The sequence below is a fragment of the Leopardus geoffroyi genome, chromosome D3, assembly GCF_018350155.1.
Source record: "Leopardus geoffroyi isolate Oge1 chromosome D3, O.geoffroyi_Oge1_pat1.0, whole genome shotgun sequence".
Classification (NCBI taxonomy): Eukaryota; Metazoa; Chordata; class Mammalia; order Carnivora; family Felidae; genus Leopardus; species Leopardus geoffroyi.
The window spans coordinates 46,694,477-46,714,128 of record NC_059339.1 but is presented as its reverse complement, the minus strand read 5'-3'; the positions used below and the strand labels follow the sequence as shown (position 1 = coordinate 46,714,128).

The 19,652-nt window shown below is 37.4% G+C and overlaps 1 protein-coding gene and 1 non-coding gene across 4 annotated transcripts in view; one reads left to right on the top strand and one right to left on the bottom strand.

The window, feature by feature from the left end:
- The window catches only part of OSBPL1A (oxysterol binding protein like 1A), a 246,851-nt gene that overhangs the window by 40,113 nt on the left and 187,086 nt on the right, over nucleotides 1-19,652 (top strand). For all 3 annotated transcript variants that reach the window (XR_006707209.1, XM_045456885.1, XM_045456886.1), the window contains exons 5-6: nucleotides 13,722-13,833; nucleotides 19,027-19,112. Coding sequence is in view for 2 of the 3 variants with exons in the window: in XM_045456885.1 (XP_045312841.1) it covers nucleotides 13,722-13,833; nucleotides 19,027-19,112 (198 nt within the window). In the remaining variant the exon portion in view is untranslated. The remainder of the gene's footprint in view (nucleotides 1-13,721; nucleotides 13,834-19,026; nucleotides 19,113-19,652) is intronic.
- TRNAN-AUU lies at nucleotides 15,038-15,110 on the bottom strand. Its single transcript has one exon. It is a non-coding gene; the product is annotated as a tRNA-Asn (tRNA).

Below are 19,652 nucleotides of genomic sequence, written 5' to 3'. Positions count from 1 at the left end.
CTCCTCATCTGTTAAAGTTTTATCATGAGATTGCAATTCAGTCACGTTCTCAGACTCTACTTCTAATTCTAGTTCTCTTGCTGTTTCCCCCACATCTGCAGTGACTTCCTCCACAGAAGTCTGGAACCCCTCAAAGTCATCCATGAGGATTGGAATCAACTTCTTCCAAACTCCACAAATGTTGATAGTATTTTGACTTCTTCTTTTGAATCATAAATGTTCTTAACAGCATTTAGAATGGTGAATCCTTTCCAGAAGTTTTTCAATTTACTTTGCTCAAATCCATGAGAAGGATCACTATGGCAGCTATGGCCTTATGAAATGTATTTTTTAAGTCAGGAGATTTAAAAGTTGAAATTACTCCTTGATCCATGGGCTGCAGAATGGATGTTGTGTAAACCGGCATGAAAACAACATTAATCCCACTCTACATCTGCATCAAAGCTCTGGGGTAACCAGGTGCATTGTCAATGGGCAGTAATATTTTGAAAGGAATCTTTTTTTCTGAGCAGTAGACCTCAACAGTGGCCTTAAAATATTTGGTCAACCATTTATAAACAGATATGGTATCATCTAGCTTCGTTGTTCCATTCCTAGAGCCTAGGCAGAGTAGATTTAGCATCATTCCTAAGCACTCTAGGATTTTTGGAATGCTATTTGAACATTGGCTTCGACTTAAAGTCACCAGCTGCAATAGTCCTTAACAAGAGAGTCAGACTGTCCTTTGAAGCTTTGAAGCCAGGCATTGACTTCTCTCTTGCTGTAAAAGTCCTAAATGGCATCTTCCTCCAAAATAAGGCTATTTCATCTAGATTAGAAATCTGTTGTGGGGCGCCTGGGTGGCTCAGTCGGTTAAGCGGCCGACTTCGGCCCAGGTCATGATCTCGCGGTCTGTGAGTTCGAGCCCCACGTCGGGCTCTGTGCTGACAGCTCAGAGCCTGGAGCCTGTTTCAGATTCTGTGTCTCCCTCTCTCTGACCCTCCCCCGTTCATGCTTTGTCTCTCTCTGTCTCAAAAATAAATAAACATTAAAAAAAATTAAAAAAAAAAATCTGTTGTTTAGTGTAGCCACCCTCAGTAATGGTCTAGCTAGATCTCCTGGATAACTTGCTGCTTCCCCTTGCACGTTGGTGTTACAGAGATCGTGTCTTTCCTTAAACCTCATGAACCAACCTCTGCAAGCTTCAGACATTTCTTTTGCAGCTTCCTCCTCTCTCAGCCTTCATAGAATTGGAGAGTTAGGGCCTTGCTCTGGACTAGGCTTTGGCTTGAGGAAATGTTGTGGCTGGTTTGATGTTGTATCCAGACCACTCAAACTTTCTCCATTTTAGCAATAAAGCTGTTTCGCTTTTTTTTTTTCTTCTTTAAATCATTCACGTGTTCACTGGAGTAGCACTTTTAATTTACTTCAATAACTTTTCCTTTGTACTCACAACTTGGCTATTTGGCCTGAGAGCCTAGTCTTCAGCCTGACGCAGCTGTGGACATGCCTTCCTCACTAAGTTTAACCATTTCTGACTTTTGATTTAAAGTGAGAGACCTGTGACTTTTCATTTGAATAAACATTTAGAGGTCTTCATAGAGTTACTAACTGGCCTAATTTCAACATTGTGTCTCCCAGAACAGGGAGGCCTGAGGAGAGGGAATTGGGGGAATGGCTGGTCACTGGAGCAGTCAGAACACACACACTTATTGATAAGTTTCCTGTCTGCTATGGGCACGGTCCATGGTGCTCCGAAGCAATTATAATAGTAACTTTAAAGATCAGTGATCACAGATCATTATAACAAATGTAATGATAATGAAAATGGTTGAAATAATGCAAGAATTAACAAAATGTGACACAAAAATACTAAGTAAGCAGATACTGTTGGAAAATGGTTCTGATGGACTTGTTCAATGCAAGGTTGCCACAAATCTTCAATTGGTGTAAAAAACAAAACAAAACACAAACTCTGCAAAGTACAATAAAATGAGAGGGGCTTATAGTCGGTCACCATACCATTGGTTCTCTGGGTTCAGCACAGTAGTTTTATAGATTATTTTCCCCTTTTTCGAAAAAAATATTAAAAATTTTTTTTAACATCTATTCTTGAGAGAGAGGGAGAGCATGAGTAGGGGAGGGGCAGAGAGAGAGAGAGAGAGAGAGAGAGAGGGAGACACGGAATCTGAAGCAGGCTCCAGGCTCTAAGCTGTCAGCACAGAGCCTGCTGCAGGGCTCAAACTCACCAACTATGAGATCACGACTTGAGCTGAAGTCAGACACTTAACCAACTGAGCCACCCAGGCATCCTGAAAAAAAAAAAATTTTTTTTACTGTTTATTTTTGACAGAGAGAGAGAGAGAGACAGAGCATGAGTGGGGGAGGGGCAGAGAGAGAGGGAGACACAAAATCCGAAGCAGGATCCAGGCTCTGAGCTGTCAGCACAGAGCCCAATGCGGGATTTGAACTCAAAGACGGTAAGATCATGACCTGAGCTGAAGTCAGACGCTCGACCAACCAAGCCATCCAGGTGCCCCCCCCAAAATAGTTTAAGTTTCTTTATTTTTGAGAGAGAACATGCAAACAGGGTAGAGGCAGAGAAAGGGGGAGAGAGAATCCCAAGCAGGCTTCACACTGTTAGTGCAGAGCCAGATGCAGGGCTCGATTCCTGAACTGTGCGAACATGATCTGTAATCAAGAGTTGGATACTGAACGGACTGAGCCACCAGGCACCCCTCTGCTTTTTTTTGTTTATTTTTGTTTTTGTTAGAGGGGGTATGATGCACCTTCCAGCTTTTTAAATCCCAGGTGAAATCTGCAAGTCCTAGTTAATTTATGAAATAGGCTTTTCTTGTAACTTCAGAGACTGTGCTAATACTTAAATGTTTAGTTAAGTTGGTCATGTGTCTGTGCCTTATGTGGATCAGTTAATATTTAGCATGTCTTAGGAATCTTTAAGATGCTGTGAATTGCTTCTTTAAAAAACTACATGTGGCTATGCATGTGTATTTCTATATTCAGTTTTATCTTTTTGGAATTCTAGGTGACCAGATAAAAGGTCTCCATAATTGATTCTCTAATTCTTTTATCTTTTTTTCACCTGTTACTCACTCCCTCTTAGGTATCTTCCCCTCCCCTATTTTCATGGGAGAGATCTTCCAATTTTTCTATTGAATATTTAATTTGCTATTTTTTAAGAGTCCTTTATTTTTCTCTAAATGTTCCCTTTTTTGTAATCTTCATTTCTTGTTTAATAAAGAAATATCTAATTTTTCTGAGGATGTGTTCTTTTTAAGGTTTTCTTCATTTTTGAAGTTTTTTTTCCTTACCTCTCTTGATCTTTGTCCTTTGTGCCAGTCAGATCTCAAATCTTGGTTGTAATTGGCTATTAATTCACATTTAAGAGTGATGTTTCTCAAAACTTGTAGAGGTCGGTAAGCATGAGTAGGACTTGCTGACTTTCGTTGTAGGGTGAACTTTGTTGAATTTGTATAGTAGACTGTGGTGTGTTTTCATATGAGTGTATATAACACATACTGACCTCAGTGCCTCAGCTTTCCCATTTTTAAAAAGAGGGGTTATAATAGTACCTGCCACACAGGATTTTTGTGAAAATTTAAATGAGTTAATGAAACTCTTGGAACAGTGTCTGATACGTTGTAAATGTTAATTAATTATTAGATATTGGTATGTAATTTTTTTAGAAATAACTTTTTTAATATCAAATCTAGCCTTAAATTTGCTCTTGATTTATCATGATCTTAGGAAATCATGCATCATTTTTCAGATGCACAGCTGCTGATATTTTTCAATAAAAATTTGGATTTGGAGGAATACTTTATTTGCCTAAGTTTGGGGAATTGTATTTCCACATGTATGGCTATTGGATAATTAAAGCTTACTATTTTAAGTCACTAGCTTTTAAAAAATATAACCTTTTAAAACAGTTGAGGTATAATTGGGGCATCTCGCTGGCTCAGTTGGTGGAGCATGCAACTCTTGATCTTGGGGTTGTGAGTTCAAGCCCCATAATCTTTAAAAAAAAAATTGAGGTATAATTAATTTGTAACATTAATTTCAGGTATATAACATAAGGGTTCAATATTTGTATATGTTGCAAAATGATCACGATAAGTATAGTTAACATCCATCACTGTAAATAGATTTTTCTTGTGAGAACTTTTCAGATCTACTCTTAACAACTTTTGAATATGTAGTACAGTATTAACTATAGTCCCTGTGCTGTGCATTATATCCTGATTTATTTCCTTTATAACTGGAAGTTTGTACCTTTTGATATGCTTTACTCATTTCGTCTACCCCTCCACCCCCTGCATCTGGCAGCCATCAGTCTGTTCTATCTTTGAGTTTGGTTTTTTGTTTTAGATTCCTGTAAGGAAAATCATATAGTATTTGTTTTTCTCTATGACTTATTCACTTAGCATAATGTCCTTGCAGTCCATCGATGTTGTTGCAAATGGCAACATATTCCTCCTTTTTATGGCTGAATAATACTCCATTGTATATGTATACTGTCATCCGTTGATGGACATTGAGGTTGTTTCCGTATCTTGGCTATAATGAATAATACTGAAGCGAACATAGGTGTGCTGGTATCTTTTTGGGTTAGTATTTTTGTTTTCTGTAGATAAATACCTAGAAGTGAGATTGCCCAGTCGTATATTCTATTTTTAATTTTTTGAGGAACCTCCATACTGTTTTCCATAGTTGTACCCATTCACATTCCCACTAACAGTGCACGGGGGTGGGAATCCTTTTTTTTTCCTTTCCACACCCTCACCAACACGTGTTTTGATAACCACCATTCTCACAGGTATGAGGTGGTAACTCATTGTGGTTTTGATTTGTGTTCCCTGATGATTAGTGATGTATAGCATCTTTTCATATGTGTCAGCCATCTGTATGCCTTCTTCCAAAAAATGTCCATTTGGATCCTCTGCTCATCTTTTAATTGGATTGTTTTTCTGCTGTTGAGTTGAAGGAGTTCTTTGTGTATTTTGGATATTAACCCCTTATCAGACATACAATTTGCAAATATTTTCTCCCATTCAGTTGGTTGCCTTTTTTTTTCTGTAAGATTTTTTAATGTTTGTTTATTTTAGAGAGAAAGTGAGCAAGGGCAGAGAGAGAGGGGGACAGAGAATCTGAAGTGGGCTCTGTGCTGACAGCAGAGAGCCTGAAGTGGGGCTGAGACTCAGGAACCCTGAGATCATGACCTGAGCTGAAGTTGGATGCCTAACCGACTGAGAAGCCACCCAGATGCCTCAGTTGGTTGCCTTTTCATTTTGCCGATCGTTTCTTTTGCTCTGCAGAAGTCTTTTAGTTTGATAAAGTCCCACTTACTTTTTACTTTCATTTTTTAATTTTTTGCTTTTGTTACCTTTAGTCATCACCAAGACACATGTTAAGGTGTGTACTGCCTACATTTCCTTCTAGGAGTTTTTATGGTTTCCTGGTCTTGGGTTCAAATCTTTAATCCATGTAGAGTTACTTTTTGTGTATGGTGTCAGATAGTGGTCCAATTTCATTCTTTTGCATGCGACTGTCCAATTTTTCCAGCACCATTTGTTGAAGAGACTCTCCTTTCCCCATTGTATGTTCTTGGCTCCTTTGTTGTAAATTAATTGGCCATATATGCATGGTATGTTTTTTATAGCTATATTTTAAATGTTTTAACACATTTCCCTGCTTTCTCTAATACAATGTGTCAATATAGTGAGCCCCCCGCAAAGTATTCTGATATTTCCCTTAGAATTGTATTGAAGTTACAACTCATTGTTGAAGTAGTTTTCTTGAACCTCTCCTAAATTCTAAGAGTTCAGTGATCATAATTTGTAGAAATTATTTCTTTTTTCTAACTTTGAAACCTGAAGACTGCATTAAGAGATTGCTTTACAAGAAGTAAAATTTTCACGGGCACTTGGGTGGCTTAGTCGGTTGAGCATCCGACTTCGGCTCAGGTCATGATCTCACGGTTTGTGAGTTCGAGCCCCGCGTCAGGCTCTGTGCTGACAGTTCAGAGCCTGGAGCCTGTTTCAGATTCTGTGCCTCCCTCTCTCTGTCTGCTCCTCCCCTGCTTGTGCTCGCGTGCGCGCTCTTTCTCAAAAATAAATAAACATTAAAAAAAAAAAAGGCAGTAAAATTTTCATGTGGAATTTCTGCTAAAAGTAGATTAATTTTAAAAAATCAACATGGGAATGGTCATAACATCATAATAACCCAAAGGTGGATGCAACCCAGATGTTCATTAACTAATGAATAGATAAACAAAATGTGGTGCATCCATACTGTTGGCATGTTAGGCAGCTATACTAAGGAATGAAGTACTGACACATGCTGAAACACAAAGGAACCTTGGATACATGCTGAGTGAAAGAAGCCATACACAAAAAGCCGCTGCATATTGGATAATTCCATTTATAGAAATATTCAGAATAGGCAAATCCATAGACAGAAGGTAGATTAGTGGTTGCCAGGGGTGTAGGGGAAGGAGGATTGAGGAGTGGTTAATGGGTAAGATTTCTTTTTGAGGTAATGAAATGTTCTGAAATTAGATAGTGACGGTTGTGCACAACTCTGTGAATATACTAAAAGCCACAGAACTGCGCTTTAAAAGGGTGAAATTTATGGTATGCGACTTACGTCATAAAGCTATTATTAAAAAACAATCTGGGTATGGGCATTTTTCTCTAAGTGTTTTATCTGAGATTAATTCTATTATGGTAGCAGAGTAATGGTACAGTAAGGGAATGACAATTTACTAAGCAGAGTGGATTAGGGCAGTTTAGGGGCACAATTTACAGTTGTGTTAATTTTGTTTTGCTGTAATCTTTGTTGTGTACTACTAGGCCAAATGTACTATGTGGCACCCATTAAAAAAAAAAAAAAAAAAAAGGAAACGTATCCGGCTCAAAGTTAATACTTTACTCCGCCTTCTTGGTAGTTAGTTGTTTGACAAACTGGTCAAAATGCTATCTTGACCAGGAATATTTTAAGCAAAATATATTAGGAATAAATATTAAATGAGTAGCCGTTTTGCGTGGAGGGGATATAACAATGAACAAAGCGGACAAACTTCATAGGGGAGAACAGACAGTAGGTACAGGAAGTTAACACGCTATGAAAATAATTCAAACTGGGCAAAGGGAAAGGAGTTAGGGGGTGGGCACATGCTACTTGAGATTGGGTGGGAAGGAAACCTTTGAGCAAGATGCATGTTTTCTGAATTTTAAAAAATATTTAAATGTGTCTACTCTTTTTCCGCTTCCTTAGCACCTGGTTATTTTGACTCTTTGTAGTAGAGATCCTGGCTCTACCCATGCACTGAATGTTTTCTTCAAGGTCATCAGTGTCAGTGGTTTACTGTTTTTAAGATTTTCTGTTTTCACATTTTTTTGTACCTATGTTTCTGTACCTAACAAAGCTGATCACTTCTGGGAGGAGGGACTCTTCTTGTGGCATATCTGGTTGCTTTGATGGTTCCGATTGTTTTTTTCTTTATCCTTTATTATAGGTGCTTCTCTGATTTTTTTTTTTTTTTTTAACCACTCTTCCCTTTTCCCTTGAAACTTTCCCCATAATTAAAGCCATGTCCTCTTATGGCTTCATTATTTTTCCTGGGGGATTATTTAGAAATACGTGTTTGGACCTCCTGCTTCTCTCCAGGCATACAGGTCCTCTGTTGGGCTGCATGTTGGATGTCCTTACCTGCCCTCAGGAATCTTGAAACTTCACGCTTCTAAAGTGGGACTCCTCCTCCTCTACATCTGCTCCTTTTGCAGTATTTGAGTTGGTTGTTGAAATATGTTTTACTTTAAATCCTCCTTTTTACTGTCTCCACTTGAGAACAAACTCCTTGCTCTTTACCTGGACTGCTCTGTCTCCCCAATTACTTTTCTAATTTTGAAATCTCTTAATTCCACCCTGTGCGGGGGATACCCAGTCAGTATGCTAATGTCAGCTCTGATTTTGGGATCCTTTTGTTATTCATTATCTAAGTATGTTTTCTCTGATTCGTGGAGAGTCTTGCATAATGTTGAAAGCTTATGCGTGTGAAGTGAATAACAAGAGTGGAGAGCCACATATTCAGCTGGTGACAAGTGACTGTGAGGGAGAAGTGGATGGAGTTGGGGACTTTTGTAAAGCACCACTGACTACTCAGGACTAGATTAGGAATTCCAGGTCCTGGGAGGTGAAGAGGAAGATAATGACTCATTGTTTGGTGTCTGGGCAAAGTGGTTAAGAAGGCAGGATGGTCTTTAATTTTGGCATAGAGAAACACAGTTAGGCTTACTTTATTCTGATCATAGGAACAATGATCCTGCAACAGACTCTTAAAGAAAATTAAAACCTCTTCTACTCACTGAGGCATTAAAAATAGGCACTGACCTACCTGTTGGGTAGGTAGTCTAATTCATGTCCCTGGATTAGAAGTCCAACCACTAGTCTCTTAAGGTGCCTTCTTTTTTCAAATTATGATTCAGCGAACAACAACCTTTTCTGATACTGCTCCTGCCTAAGCGCTTATATTGCTCACCTGGAGGGCTTCTTAAAAGACAGGTTCCTGGGGGCCCCATGCCCATCATTTCTGATTCATTGGGTCTGAGATGGGGCCTGAGAACTTGCATTTCTGTAGATTTCATGGGGGACACTGATCCTGCTGTGGAAGCAAATTCTGGGAACTTTTGCTCTAAATCTTTTTCACACAGTGGTCCACTGATTTTTCCAACTTGTAATCTGATATTCTTCTGAAACCTTCCACACGTATCCCTTTACCTTTCAGACAACCTGAGCTCCCTATAATTGCATATAGCAACTCCACACTCCACATTGCCCTGTTTGCTCCTTATGCCCTTTTCCTCATTATTGAAGCACATTCTTTTCTCTTAACAGAGGTATTTCTCTGTACCTTTGCTCATCCCATTTCCTCTGCCCATTCTCCATAGTCTGTCCCTTTGGGGATTTAGATCATTCAAATTCCACATTAATTGTTATAGCCTTCCTAAAGATCATATCAGGCTAATCACTTGAACTCTGTGCAGTTGCAAAAATGGTATAAGGCAATTAGGTGAGCTATTAAATAGGTTGAGAAATAACATTCCTTAACTCAAATGTGCCAATGTGGTACCAGGCTTGAATAACTCTAATCATTTTTTAAGCAATTTTGCGATCTGCTTCATACACTGAACAATTCAGCCATCTAAAGTACACAATTCAGTGACTCAACTATGTTAACAGACCGTCAACATAGTTTTAGAACATTTTCATCACTCCAAAAAGAAGCCACATACTCCTCAAACTCCCTGTTCCCTCTTCCCCTCCTCCCCAGGCAATTACTCATCTATCTCTATGGATTTGCCTGTTCTGGAATCTAATACAAATGGAATCGTGTAATACGTGGTCTTCTGTGACGGGCTTCTTTTAGTTTAATATTTTCATGGTTCATCCATGACATGGCATATGTTAGTACTTCATTCTTTTTTCTTGACAAATGTTCCATTGTGTGGACATTTTATTTATCCATTTATCAACTGATGGGCATTTGGGTTGTTTTCACTTTTCAGGTGTTATGAATAATGCTGCTCTGAACATTTATGTGTAAGATTTTATCATTCAGTTCATTTCTCTTGGGTGTATACCTAAGAAGTGGAATTGCTGCATCCTATAGCATCTTTATGTTTAGTATTTCGCAGAGCTGTCAAACTGTTTACCAAAGCATCTGCACCATTTTACATTCCCAGTAGCATTGTATGAAGGTTCCAGTTTCTCCACATCCTCGCCAACACTTGTCATTCTTCTTAATTTTAGGCATTATAATGGTTGTCAAATATTACCTCATTTGTTTTTGATTTCCAGGTCTGTAACGCAAATGTTCAGCATCTATTTGTGTACTTCTCAGCCATTCTTTGGAGAACAATCGGTTGTAGTCCTGTGCCCGTTTATTTAAAATACATATATTTTTATTTTGAGGTCTTAAATTTGAGAACCTTCAGGTTCACAGCAAAATTCATGGAGTAAGATAGAGATTTCTTACATGTGCCCTGTCTCCACTCACGCATAGCCTCCCCCATTATCATTTTCCACCAGAGTGGTCCATTTGTTACAATTGCTGAACCTGTATTGACCTATCAGAAACCCCCCCCTCCCTTCCCTCAGTCCATAGTTTATTTTAGGGTTCAATCTTCTATGTTCTTTGGGTTAGGACAAAAGTATAATAATAGGTATCTACCATTATAGCATCATACGGAGTATTTTCACGGTCTCTGCGCTCTGCCTATTTATTCCTCTCCCTACTTCAGCCCTGGGCAACTACTGATAATTTTACTGTCTCCATAGTTTTGCTTTTTCCAGAGTAGTGTGTAGTTGGAATCATATAGCTTGTAGCTTTTTCACATTTTTTGCCCATTTCTAAGTTGGATTGTTTGGGGGTTTTTGTTGAGTTTTAGGAGTTACTTACATATTCTGGATATAACTTTATCAGACACATGATTTGCAAGTATTTTCTCCTATTCTCTGGATTGCCTTTTCACTCTCTTGATATGCCCTTTGATGTTCAAAGTTTTAAATTTTGATGTGGTGCAGTTTCCTTTTTGCCTGTGCTTTGTGTGTCATAGCCAAAATTCATTGCTATATCCAGCGTCTTGGAGTTTTTCTGCTATGTGTCCTTCTAAGATCTTTATTGTTTTAGATCTCACACTTAGGTCTTTGATCCATTTTGATTTAATTTTTGTGTATGGTGTAGGGTACAGATCCAACTCCATTTTGTTTGTTTTGTTCTCCATGTGGGTATCCAGTTTTCCCACTGTTTGTTGGAATTTTCCCCTTAGAATGGTCTTGGCACCCTTCTTGGAGATCATTTGAGCATATATGTGAAAGTTTATTTCTGGACTCTCTGTCCTCTTCCATTGGTCTATAGGTCTGTCTTTATGCCATTACCACAGTTTTGATTATTGTAGCTTTAGGGTAAATTTTGAAATCAGACAGTGTGAGATCTCTTACTTTTTTTCCCCAGTACTATTTGTTCAGGGTCCATTGAGATTCCATATGATTTGTAGGGTGGGATTTTCTATTTTTTGGGAAAAGCATCCTTGGGATTTGATAGGTATTCCAGTGAATCTATAAATTGCTTTGGGTGGTATTCACATCTTATTATTAAGTCTTAAGCCTAACTATCTGTGAACATTAGATGTCTTCCCTTTTTGTCATTTTTAATTTCTTTCAGCCATGTTTTAAAGTTTTACTGTACAAGTCTTTTGCCTCCGTGATTGAGTTTATTGCTAAGTATTTTATTTCCTTTGATGCTATTGTAAATGGAATTAAAAACTTTTGCTTAGTTTTGTTTTCTGATTGTTCATTTTGTCTTTGCCCATTTTTTAAGTAAGTTATTTATCTTTTTATTGAGTTAAAGTTCTTTATTCTGGATATAAGTCTCTTATCTGATACATGATTTGTAAATATTTTCTGTCATTCTGTGGGTTGTTTTACTTTCTTTATTCATATGAAAACACTTCTCCCAAAATGCTGTCTTTAAGGTGACAGGAAATTCTAAAATTTTATTAGAATTCACTTTATTAAAATATTAACCATTTTTCTATTTTAAATGTCATGATATATTTTCTAGAATAATATTCAGCTGTGAAAAGTCTTCTAGATCATTATATAGATACTATGTAATATCCTGGAAAATACATGATACATTAGGTGAAAGGAGTTATAACATAAGCAACTTTTTTTTTTAATTTTTTTTTTTTTTAACGTTTATTTATTTTTGAGACAGAGACAGAGCATGAACAGGGGAGGGGCAGAGAGAGAGGGAGACACAGAATCCGAAACAGGCTCCAGGCTCTGAGCTGTCAGCCCAGAGCCCGATGCGGGGCTCGAACTCACGGACCGCAAGATCGTGACCTGAGCTGAAGTCGGACGCCCAACCGACTGAGCCACCCAGGCGCCCCTAACATAAGCAACTTTAATATAAAAGTTGTGTTTAAAAAAAACTCTGACTCATGCATAGGAAAAAGGATTAGAAAGAAATACACCAGAATGTTTATAGTGGTCATAGACTAGGACAATGAGTATTTTGTTTTCTACTTACTGTGTTTTTTAGGTTGTATTTAAGCATTTCTTAGTTAAAAAAAAAAAAAAAAAAAAAATTTTTTTTTTTTGGAAAGTACATGGGAAGTTTTTTGGTCCAAAGGAGAAATGTAACTTATGGGAAAACATAACACGTAATGACACAAGATATTCTTTCATATGTATCTGTGCATGGGATCAACCTGGCAGTTATAATAGCATTGTATTTCATCCTGCTCTAGTGTTACCACATCCACCAGTACCCCTGGGTACTAACATTGAACATCAGATCTCTAGCATTCTCCTGCAAATCTGCATTCTTTTTCATTTCTGCTGCCCTGTTAGGTTGTATAACTGAACTGAACCAGTGATGCTGGACTTCTATACATTGCTGGTTAGTCTGAAATGTGTCAGAGCAGTTAACTGCTTAGAGTAAATATGAATGATATAGTTAATTATTCATTGTTGAATATTTATTTTAGGAGAGTGTTTGCTTCATTACAAACCATGCCTTTGGCAGTGTATCCTATCAGTCTGTATCACTTTAAGAGTCACATGTTCTACCTAGTGTCAGGTGCCCATACCTACTGCCTACAGCCAGGTGCCCCCAGTCTGTATCACTTTAGAAGATGAGGGTCTATGTATTATACATCTCACATTTTTTTTTAAATCTAGGTCTGTTGGGGAAATTTTTGTTCAACAGGTGTTGTAGGAATAACGTTAGATGAATGTTTTATCCGCTGCAATTTCAGTAATGGCTTTGCTAACTTATACATTTGGTTTAATCACGTGAATCAGTTTGGTAAAACAATCCGATAATTTACTTAAAAATCAATTATAGAAGTTTGTGTTAATTGTGGATTGGCAATTGTCTGGGTAATCATCAGTTATTACAGTTAGCTAAATTGTACGGTTGACCTTTTGAACAACACGGGATGGGGCACTGAGCCCTGCACAACTGAAAATTTACATGTACCTTTGACTCCCCCAAAACTTCTAATAGCCCACTGCTGACTGGAAGCCCTACTAATAACATAAACATTAATCAACACATATTTTGTATGTTATATGTACTATAGACTATTCTTTTTTTTTTTTTTAATTTTTTTTTTTCAACATTTATTTATTTTTGGGACAGAGAGAGACAGAGCATGAACGGGGGAGGGGCAGAGAGAGAGGGAGACACAGAATCAGAAACAGGCTCCAGGCTCTGAGCCATCAGCCCAGAGCCTGACGCGGGGCTCGAACTCACGGACCGCGAGATCGTGACCTGGCTGAAGCCGGACGCTTAACCGACTGCGCCACCCAGGCGCCCCACTATAGACTATTCTTAGAAAAAAGTAAGCTAGAGAAAAAATAGTACTAAGAAAATTTAAGGAAGAGAAAATATATTTACAGTAATGTGCTGTATTTATTTTTTAAATCTGCATGTAAGTGGACCTGGCCTGTTTAAACCTGTGTCATTCAAGATTTGGCTCTATTCAACTTACTGTACTTAGTATTCACTTATTGTAGATACAACTGATGTAATACACAGATTCCTATGGTTCTTGTTTCTATTATAGAAACTTGGTAGTAATTACTAATTTGGAAAAGGGTTATAATAAAGTCTTAGTTTAATAACTAAAAACAATTTTTCTCTTTTTTAGGAGCTGGTAATGCTTCTTTTAGAATATAATGCAGATACTACTGTTGTTAATGGGAGTGGACAGACTGCAAAAGAAGTCACTTACGACAAAGAAATCAGGAACATGCTTGAAGGTAAATATTATGGATCTTAAACAGTAATTACTTTAATGATAGCCAAGGTTCAGACTATAAGTAGAAATAGCTTCTGGGATGCCAGAATAGACTACACTGCGCTTATGCTCTAAAGAGAATGCAATCTTGGAGTCCCTGATTAGACACAAAATTGAGTTTTCCTTACAGCTTTACAACTTAAACAGGTTGGTAAAACTTGCCATAATGTTGTATGATCAAATCTGCAACAGAATGGAAAGTAGAAAGTGAGAGACCTGAAGAATGTGGCTGGTAGGCTGCAGAAACATCAAACAAAGGATACAGAAGTGGAGGACAGTGAAGCTGTGAGAGGTGCAGCTGGTGGGAGTCATTTGATGCTGGCCTGCTCCGTTGTCCTGAGGACTGCATTGTAGCACAACGGCTGACAGTAATTTCCTGAAGGATCAGCATCGTCGTTAGAAACTCCAGATATTAAATTATGTTAAAGAAGATACGAGTCTGCAATAACTCAGAGCAATTTCTCTAAAATAGAATAAAACAAACATATTTTGATTCTTACATAGGGAAACTCATGCATTAAGATTATCCTCTGAGTGGCCAGGGCTTTACTATAATTATTTTTTGGTAGTATTTCTATGCTAGAGAAGAGAAGATTTCTTAATTTCTACTCTGTAGTAGAAAGCACATGTCCTGTGTTTCTTTGTTTTGCAATTCAGGGAAAGGTAAGATAATTCAGTATTTAAAGGGTATTTCTTAATTATTAGTATGTTTAGCTATGTAAAAACCAGTATCTTTTTTCTATTTTCCAGTTGTCCTTGAAAACTAAAATTTTCTCTTGTTGTATAGTTAGAAAATAATGTCAGCCTATCAACCATATTCCTTCCCATGTCTACTACCTTTCTACTTTTGTTTTTTTTTGAAGATTTGATCATACAATATTATGGCAAATTTGACAAATCTGCTTAAGTTTTAAGTTTTGTCAGACATCCTTAGGTCACTGTCTTAACTCTTGCCTTAAAAATAAAACCCTTTGATTTAAAATGAACAGGCATATCAACTAAACATCTTCTCTAAAGCTCTGTCTTATGTGACTTTTTTGGGAGATTGCACATATTAGATGTGATCCCTGCCCTTTAATATATTGTGATCTAACTGGGAGGCTGAGGTGTCCTGTCTTTGACCGTATCCTATCCTTTTTTTTAACTTATTTTTAAAGTAATCTGTACACCCAACATGGGGCTCAAACTCATGACCCTGAGATTAATAGTCACATGCTCTACCAACTGAGCCAGCCAGGTGCCCTTGTTCTGTTATTTTAATTGTAACAAAATGAGAACCTGGAACTGAGGCTCACCTGACAGAGTGGATTGTTAGTTTAGCCTGACAAGTTGACATTTAGTGGGGCCAATCATGAAGACATGTTCTACTACCTCCCCAAAACTCAAATGCACTAAGGACAAGGGCTCCATTGACGTATAGTTTGTCAGCTAATAAGGTGCTGTCCTGGGAAATGGAAGGAGAAACTTATTTGACTCTGCTCTGATGAGATCACCTTAGCCAGATATAATTTGTGGATAGCGCCTTAAATGGCTCAGACTTCAGGGAGTGCATCTAGTAGCCCCCCAAGACTATAGGTAGAACAGAAACCACATTATGGGGTAGGGCACTACAGACAGGAAGAGTTTCACCCCAGAAGCACAGATGTCAGTGGTCACAACAAAATTTCACTCAAGCATCTAAAGAAGTGTTATATTGTAATCTTGTTTGTGCTAGAACAGAGCCAGTTGTTGGTCCAGTTGACGGAGTGCCAGGGATTCATCTTTGGGTCCTGTGTATTGTAATAATGGCTTGGGTTGCACTTTAAGGTGTAGGCAGTTCACATGATTGGAGTTACCTGGAAAGAGGTTAGACTACTATGGGTCAGGCGCTAGAGAGGAATACCTTCTTCTACATACCATTTGTCTTTCATTTTATTTTGAGAAATTTCTAACCTACAGGGAAGTTTCAATTATAGTGCAATGAAAACTTGTATGTCCTTCACTTAGATTCAGTAGTCATTAACATTTTGCCACATCTGGTGTATCCTTTTATATATTAATGTTCCTTAATATTTTTTGTAGAACTATTTGGGAGTAACTTCTAAAAAGTGGTACTTCTAAATATTTCAGTATGTATCCCTTAAGAACAAGGATATCTTCTTACATAATCACAATATAACTACCAATTTCCGAAAATTTATCACTAATATAATATAGTTTATATTCAGATTTTGTCAATTGCCCAAATAATGTCCTTTGTAGAATTTTTCCCCCAATTCAGAATCCAATCCAGAATCTCTCATTGTGTTGACAGATTGCTTTAGTCTCCTTTATCTGGAATAAGTCCTTAGCCTTTGTTTGTCATGATCTTGACCTTTTTGAAGAGGAAGGAAATTATAGAATTATTTGTAGAATGTCTCAGTTTGGGCTTTTTTTTTTTTTTTTTTAATCTTTTCATATATTTTAGATTCAGGATCTGCTTTTTGGCAGGAATGGTGAGGTTGTATCCTTTACCAGTGCATCACACGTTAGGAGGAAACATTGTTTATTTTGTTCTATTACTGGTAATGTTATCTCTGATAACCCAGTGCTCCACTGTAGAGATACCCCCTCCCTTTGTAAGTACTAATCTATGGGGAGAAAAATTCAAATTTCCTGTTTACCATTAATCTTTTAATAACTGATTTCAGCATTAATGATTTTCATCCTGAATCACTTCTTACTATGGAGATTGCAAAATGGTGATTTTTCTGTTGTCAGTGAAGGACATTTGCCAGGTTCTTACCTCCATTTCAAGTGTATTGCTTTTTAACCTGCCCTGTGCATATACATAAGAGTGTTGTTAGGAGGGAGTTAAACTTCATGATCTCTGCACTCCCTATTAACTCGGGATGCAGATTCAAACGAAAGATAGATAATTAGTTTGTCATATTAAAATTAAAATTTAGGGATGCCTGGGTGACTCAGGCAGTTAAGCATCCGACTCTTGGTTTCTGCTCGGGTCATGATCTCATGGTTAGTGAGATTGAGCCCTGCGTTGAGCTCTATGTGGAGAGCACAGAGCCTGCTTGGGATTCTGTCTCTCCCTGTCTCTGCCCCTCCCTTGCTTGCACATGTGCTTGCTCTCTCTCTCTCCAAAATAAACTTACTTAAAAAATAAAATTGAATTAAAATTTATAGGACAAATGAATTTTTTGAATGGAATATTTCCTTTGAAAACATTTATTGAGGTATAAAATATATGGATAAAAGCATACATAATTAATGTACAGCTCACTATTTTCACAAACAGAACACATCAATGTAAGCAACAGATCAAGGAACAGAATGTTACCAGCACTCTGGAAGCCTCATCTCCCCAGCTGGAATTTTTCCTTTTCATTGGCTGCATCAATAATCTTTCAGTGTCTTTAATGAACAGAGGACAGGAATATATGCAGTGTTTGCAACTCCAAAACCCCATTTTCCTTCATTTATGAACCTAGGCAATCTAAAAAGAAACATTAGGGTACCCTTTACCTCTTTTCCATGAAGTCTAGAACCAACATGATTAAGCATTGTTTGATTATTTAGTAAATATTTATTGACCAAATACACGTTGTGCCAGACGCTGTTATAAATGGCTAGGATACACAGAAGAGTAAGAACAGTACCTGACTGCTAGTGATAACTTACAGCTCTGGGTAACACATGCAGGAGTAGAAGTACATACAAGAGGGATAGGAATGTGACTGTTCTCAGAGCTCATGGTGCAGTAGCCCCAGGACCAGTAAGAGGAAACACTGAAGAGTGTGAATCGCAGCAAAAGAAGAAGCCATTGAGAGCTTATGCAGAGGCTTGGGTGCCTTCCTTTGAGGTGGGGAGGGAGTCTGGGTGTGGAAATAGAAATGTGAGAATAGAAGATGATGGTATGTTAGGACTGTCAATCTTTTCTTAAAGCTAAACTAGTTCTAGCTATAGCTGTATCCACGATCACATTCATAGTGTTTCCCCAGTCACTTGGCTCCCCAACCTGCTTTTTAGTCCATGACCTTACTTCAGCCAGGAAGACCTGAGAAACCTTTTATAGTTTCTCCCTTGCAGCCTTTGCAAAGGATATTATGCACATGTTTTAAGTGAGGTTACTGAGCCTTCCTGTGAAATTGTTTTTTTTAAGCCAGAACTGAATTCAAATCTAGCAAAAAGAGACCTTATTGCATATTGCAGTTTCTTAAATCAAATTGCCTGTTCTTTCTGTGCAAGTGTGATTTAAGAAGCAGGATAGAATAGTGGTAAGAGCATGGTCTCTGGAACCAGCCTGCACAAGTTCAGATCCCAGCTCCTCCATTTCCTAGCTGTGTGACCTTAGTTTAATTCCTTAACCTCTTAGTGCCTCAGTCTCTTCATCTGTACAATCAGAATAATAGTAACACCTACTTCATAGCATAGTTATGAGGATTTAATGAGCTAATACATTTTTTTTCAAAATTTAATATTGAAGTATAGATGACCTATCGTGTTTTGTTAGTTTCAGGTATGTAACAAAGTGATTTGATTTTTATATGTTATGTAGTGTTCACCGTGGTAAGTGTAGTTACCTGTCAGCATGCAGTATTACTAAAATACTGGCCTTATCCTGTATGCTGTATTTTTTCCATCTCTGGGACTTATTTATTTTATAACTGGAAGTTATTTTTAAAGTGCTTTGAATAATACTTGGCATATACTAGGTGCTATAGAATTTGTTAAAATAAGTCTTCTATTAGGTGGAAGTATATACGTATGTATAGATCTACTTACATGGTTTGTACATCTTCTACCAGTGCTGTTTCTTGTTATTTTTAACGGATTCTAAGGTTCTAGAAGGTGTGAGTGCTACTCTCCAATTTATCAAGGCAGATGTGTAATAGTATTTCAGCATGCAAAAGTAATTCATAATTATCTGTGATGGGTGTTATAGTAAGATACTTAGACTTCTGAATTGAAAACATAAATTCATATGAACCTAAAAGGAGTTGAACTCCCTTATCTGAAATTCAAGGCAGTGAGAATAACAATAAGCCTTTAACTATATTTGAATTATAATTCAAAATATTGTGACTTTTTCCCCACAGTCACTTTATTCATACATCCTGTTAATGATGTTGCTAATAGGATTCTGACTAGAAGTAGAGTAACATATACTTTCCTTTTGCAGCTGTAGAAAGGACTCAACAAAGAAAGCTTGAAGAAGAACTTTTAGCAGCAGCGAGAGAAGGCAGAACAGCAGAACTCCTAGCTCTGGTAAAACAACATGTCTTAGTTCTTTACCCTTCAGGAAAATTGTAACTTTACGTTAACACTTCATAATGTAGTCAAATTGCGGGGCTAAAATACTTGAGATTATAATAGTAGTACAAAAGTCCTTAAATATCTGAAAGCGCTTGGCATATAATAGTTTAAGCAAGATACATTTTAAGGATTGTTTTCTATGAATTTGTGATTTATGTCCCCACTCCCTACTGTGAAAATCTGATAAATTAAGAATCTGATTTTTCAAGGCGAATACATTATGTAAGACAATTGTTTTTTTTTTTTTTTTCAAATTAAGCCAATTTAAATTGAAACATAATATGTAAGATCCTATAAAGGAACAAGTTTCTCTAATTCTGATAAGCAATCATTTCTGAAGGGTATGCTACACTTTTAGAAAGTAACGTACAAATATGTGATAATACTTGGGAATATTCATATCATGTCAGAACAGATTGAAAGCTTTACCCATTTTTTTTTCCTTTTGGAGACCTACTTTCCAGTTTCTATTTCCCACGTAGTCTCATTAAA